Source organism: Myotis davidii, unplaced genomic scaffold (assembly GCF_000327345.1).
Source record: "Myotis davidii unplaced genomic scaffold, ASM32734v1 scaffold1065, whole genome shotgun sequence".
NCBI lineage: Eukaryota > Metazoa > Chordata > Mammalia > Chiroptera > Vespertilionidae > Myotis > Myotis davidii.
In genome coordinates this window covers 983473-989118 of record NW_006297281.1, presented here as the reverse complement: position 1 = coordinate 989118, position 5646 = coordinate 983473, and the positions used below count along the sequence as shown (strand labels likewise).

The following is a 5646-nucleotide window of genomic DNA, read 5'->3' as shown; positions in this document are numbered from 1 at the left end:
ATGGGGGGAAAAAAGAGGAACAAATGTAATAATCTGAACAATAAAGATTTAATTAAAAAAAAAAACAAAAAAAAACACACACACAAAAAAACCCCAAACAAACCATGGATTCATCTGAAATATGGTGTTGGAGAGCACTATGGATATTGTGACAGGAAGACGAACAAGTGGGTTCTAAAGCAAATTAGGCCTGAAACATCACTGGAGACAAAAATGACAACTGAGGCTGTCCTACTTTGGGCACATCATGAGAAGACAGGGTTCTTTGCAAAAGGCAATTGTGCTGGGAAAAGAGGCAGCAGGACAAGAGGAAGACCAAGCATGGGATAGACTGACTCCATAAAAGAAGCCGTAGGCTGAGTCTACAGCAGCTGAGCAGGGCACCGAGCACAGGACCTGACGGGCGTCACTCACCCATGGGGTCAGCAGTAGTTGGTGCACAGAACACACACACCATCAATAGAGACTCTGAATTTCTAGTAGCTGTTACTATAAATAATTGTGGCCTTAATGTTTAATGACCACAAACAGGAATCTTCTACCCAGTGTGCTTCATGTTGATCTAAATCCTACCTATTCTACCTGTGTTTTTACCTCTAGAACCATTACTGACTAGCCTGACTTCTTAGGTAACTTGCCCTTCAGCCAAATTGAATAGGTAACAGTTTTCCTTCACATGAACACTGATCACGTTACAGAAATATTTCTGTGAAATAGTATAAAGTTTCAATACTTACACTGTTTCTGAAGACTTGGAATTCTAGTGTTCTTAAATCTATCTTTGCCACCTTACTCAAGTTAAACCTAAAATAAAAATGTATACATATTTCTGTGTAAGCAGCATCATAATTAAATGGATGATAGAGTAATTATCAAGTCTGTGCTTTATTTGCAAATTATTTTGGAAGATTTGAGATCACTATTTTATCAGATTAATAGTCTTTAAAAATTAATAGCCACAACTTACAGTCAATGTTTTGCTCACTTTTAAAAGTAAAATATTTCAAAGGTTCCATTTGCTTTCTTTATAATTTTGTAGGAAGACCTTCTACATTGCTTTTTCTTATCTTAAACTGAAATGAGCTCCCACACACAAACAAGGTTGAAGCTCAATTTCCGGTCAGTGCACATACCTAGGTTGCAGGTCTGATCCCCATTTGGGGCGCGTACAGGAGGCAACCAATTGATGTTAGAGTCTCTCCCATATCGGTGTTTCTCTCTCTTTCCCCTCCTCTAAAATCAATAAACATATCCTCGGATGAGGATTAAAAAAAAAGTTGTATACTTAAAAAAATAAACACAAAAACCTGAAAATTTTTTCATTTGCTTAACATAGTACCAATCTCTCTTCCCAGAATCTCCTCTCAACTTTAATTACAGACCCGCAATTTCTTTAAACCCAATCTATTACTGGATGAGCTGGTAAAGTGAGTATTCAATGCTGAGTATTCAATCAAACATTTTGATTACCTGAAGAAGTGCTTACCTTGATATTAACTTATCTACAAAGACTGAAGGATTGGAATATAAAGCCAGAGGAATAAATTGAATGTAAACAGGAATATCTGCAGGATTTTCTAAAGTAATCTCTTCTTCCTTAAATAAAGTAACCAAACAGTAAATGAAAAACCCATAGTTAAGAGTCGGTATTTTATAAATCTACTATGTACTTCCCAAACCCGACGTTGCTTTGAATACTTACTGAAGAGCAGTTGGTATTAGTCAGTGGGAATGTCAGGAGCCGGGGTGAGCTAAGTACGGAAGGCCAGGAGAGCTCGGCAGTGATTTTTGATAGTATATTTTTTTGAAGGTCTGTATTTACTTCAAATAAAGCACTCAATCTAGAAAAAACAATGTTATAAGCCACTGGATCAAAATGAAGTATGAGTTCTCTAAAAGAAATTCTATCAGGCTTGTGTGTTTGAGGAATTTTATTCTGGCTCTGGATAAACACGGCTTTATTTGCTCTAACATCTCACTATGCTTTAATAGAGATGTATAAAGTTGTTTCTATTTTGGCACAAAGAGCTGCCAAAATATGTACTCCTGATCACCTGTACTGTTTTTCATTGAGTATGTAAAGAAAAAGACAGGCAGATAACAATGTGTGGGGATCCCAAAGGGTCTTGCCTGCCTATCGGGAAGATCTGAACACTAAGAGCAGGGTGTAAGAACATCTTTAGTAGAACTAGTGAGAAGGCAGTACACTGTTTGGCATATAGTTTCCCTCCCTTGAGATAAAAATCAAAATCCTACATGCAATGAAGACATCAGTTGCAAGGTAATCCATAGGAGGGCTTTGTGCAGATATATGTAATGTTATCAGCAACATTCGGGACTCAAATGAATATATCCCTACATATGAATGTTTGTAAATAAGCTGTTTAGAGCTCAGAACACATTTCCTAAGCAAACAATAGTATAAATGGGGCTAAGGTCCCTGGAGCCCAAACACTGAAGCCTATTTTAACCCTAAACAATACCAAATTATGGCATTGCAATATTGGTAAGAGCAAAGGTTTTATAAGACTAGTAACAGAGCTCTAGCTAGTTTGGCTCAGTGGCTAGAGTGTCGGTCTGTGGACTGAAGGATCCCAGATTAGATTCTGGTCAAGGGCATGCTGCCAGGGTTGCAGGCTCGATCCTTAGTATGGGGCGTGCAGGAGGCAGCCGATCAATGATTTTCATCATTGATGTTTTTCTCTCTCTCTCTCTCTCTCTCTCTCTTCCTCCCTTCCTCTCTGAAATCAATAAAAAAAGTATTAAAAAAAAAAAAGACAAGTAACAGAAATTCTCTGTAACGTACACACTGACAAGGTACCACAGAGGCAGGAGCAGGAAGCATGCCCTGCTACTATGCACCTGGGTCCTGGAGACACAGGGAGACCGGGAGCCCACGTCTTTAGCAGCGGAATGCTGGGCACACAAAGAGGAAGGCAAGGGGTGTCAGTAGGTGGGAGGCAATGAGGTTCCTTGTCAGCTGAGCCTAGGGCAGCACTCTAAGTTACTAATTCATAACTGAATGTTAATTTGGAGACTGCCTGTATATTACAATGTCCACTATGGAAATTTAGGAGACCAATAAGTGTTTCAATCAGTGTTCTCTTAGTGAGTTCATTGTCTCTCTCTGTACTTATTTTAACCATATGAAAGTAAAAATTTAACTCTTTGCTTTAAGAAAACTTTTTATAGCATATAGTTCAGATAATCAGAAACCTCAGATTTAACTGTTAGTGGTTTGAAAATTTTATAGTACAATAAATTGCAGTATCTTGATAAATTTCAAATTAGCCAAATGAGAATAACAGTTTTCATCAGTTGTCATATTATCATCATTCTAGTCAAATTCTCTTCTGAAGTAACTGAAAAGATCACATTTCGATACGGTCTGTTTTTGAATACAGGTGCAGTAGATTTGTAATTAGCATGTTTTCTACCTACGAAGACATGCTGAGCCCACTGGAACTGGGCCTTGTGTACCCCTAACAGCCCAGCATTTTGAAAAGGTGGTCTTTCCACTATGACCACATACACACTCGGTCTCCTACTATGGGATTAAACCGAGAACATGTTTTCCTTGCCTTTAACGGAGGTCAGTAGTAGACAAAAACTTTCTTATGCAAATGGATGTGTCTGAAGTGAACACTGTTGTCATCCTACATAAAGACAACTTCAAATAGTTTCTTTGAAGTATCTAGAATGATGGAGTAAAGAGAAAAATGGTAGTGTGTATATTTCTGAGCAACATACAATTAAAATGGCAATTCAAGATGCCTCATTAATAATTTTCTGAAGATTAGAATATTTTCTTAGCTATAGTAAAGTAAAATAACCTAATATAAAAATAATATTTAGGAAGTAACATCAACTGAGACACTTTGAACTTGTACAGATAGTCAAAATACTTAAAGCAAAACCACTCACTTATGACCTGAGTTTTCCTTTATTCCCATCCATCCTTTGAATAGGCTTTGATGCAAATCCCAGTCCGCATCCCATGTATCTTCCTGCATGGCTATCCCAGGCTGCACTTTGGGTTCAGCTAAAACAGGGAACATAAGTTATTATTATTAATTTTTAATTAATTTTAGAGAGAAAGGAGGGGGTAGAGAGGAACACTGATTTGTTGTTCCATTAATTTGTGCATTCATTGGTTGATTCTTATATGTGCTCTGACCGGGGATTGAACCTGCAACCTTGGTGTATCAGGATGCTCTAATCAACTGAGCTACCACTAGCCAGGGACAGTAGTATGACATACTCACCCTACACCTAATCCATCTGCCAATTTTCCTTCAAATGATTTCTACAGCCCAATACATAGAGTGATTTTAAAAATGGCAGCCTTCATTAAAAAATATTTTGTGCCCCTGGCCAGGGTTTCTCAATGGTTAGTGTGTTAGGCAGCACACCGCAGGGTCTCTGGTTCAATTCCCGGTCAAGGGCGTGTACCTGGGTTTTGGGTTTGTTTCCTACCCCTAGTAGGGGTGAATGCAGGAGGAAACCAGTCCATGTCTTTTTCACATTGATGTTTTTCTCTCTCCCAACCCTCCCTGCTTTCACTCTCTCTGAAAGGCAATGGAAAAAATATCATGTGAGGATTAACAAAACAAAAAAAAAGAAAAGAAAGAAAGAAAGAAAAAGAATATTTTCTGGATAGTGAAACAGCAAGGTAACTTACATTTGGACAAAAAAGGCAAGCCGACATAGCAATGATCTCCACACTGCAGTCCAGGATCAAAATAAATGTTTGCAATCTATGACGAAGCACAGGAGATTCATGAATCCCAAGTCCACAGAAGGTCATAATAAAACACTCATGAATGGGAATTCTTAATTAGAACATGTCAAACCTTTGATTTTTTCCCTGGCTCCAAGTCTTCTTTATTGGCCCGTAATCGTTTGTAGTAAAACCGCCCATCTTCTGACAAAGATCGAATTTGCTGTATCTTTACCTTCTGTGAGAAGGAGTTCATTATACTTAAACTCTGATGAACTACTTTCCCCTGAAGGAAGAAAACAAACAAACAAAGTCATTTGTATATGGTTGGACTTTCTTACAACACACACTTAAGTGCCAACAGACATCTCTCTAGGAAACCAAAGCTCAGAGGACATTTAGAATGTTCATCACTTGATACTCCCTAAATTTATAATCGAGCTCTTATCAGCAGCATGCCTCTTTCTATGATACGGTACCAGATTTTAAGTAAAGAATTGTGTAATTTAAATAATTCATTTTTTAAAATTAAATCCTTATTGTTCACTATAAAAAGTTGTTCCTCTTTTTCCCCGCCAAAGCTCCCCTCCACCCGGTTCCCACCCCACCCCACCCTCTGCCCTTACCCAACCCCCAATGTCCTCATCCACAGGTATACAATTTTTGTCTAGTTTCTTCCCATACCCCTCATACCCCTTTCCCCCTGAGAATAGTCAGTCCACTCCCTTTCTATGCCCTTGATTCTATTATATTCACCAGTTTATTGTTCATCAGATTATTTATTCACTTGATTTTTACATTCACTTGATAGATGTGTATTTGTTGTTCATAATTTGTATCTTTACCTTTTTCTTCTTCTTCCTCTTATTAAAGGATACCTTTCAGCATTTCATATAATACTGGTTTGGTGGTGATGAACCACTTTA

The 5646-nt window shown here is 38.0% G+C and overlaps 1 protein-coding gene across 1 annotated transcript in view; it reads right to left on the bottom strand.

Moving 5' to 3' along the window:
- TMEM131 (transmembrane protein 131) overlaps positions 1-5646 on the bottom strand; it is a 178074-nt gene that overhangs the window by 67258 nt on the left and 105170 nt on the right. Inside the window, exons 21-26 of the mRNA XM_015570023.1 lie at positions 4854-5006; positions 4682-4757; positions 3925-4042; positions 1703-1841; positions 1487-1596; positions 738-804 (exon numbers count right to left, since the gene is read on the bottom strand). Of these exons, the coding sequence (XP_015425509.1) occupies positions 738-804; positions 1487-1596; positions 1703-1841; positions 3925-4042; positions 4682-4757; positions 4854-5006 (663 nt within the window). The remainder of the gene's footprint in view (positions 1-737; positions 805-1486; positions 1597-1702; positions 1842-3924; positions 4043-4681; positions 4758-4853; positions 5007-5646) is intronic.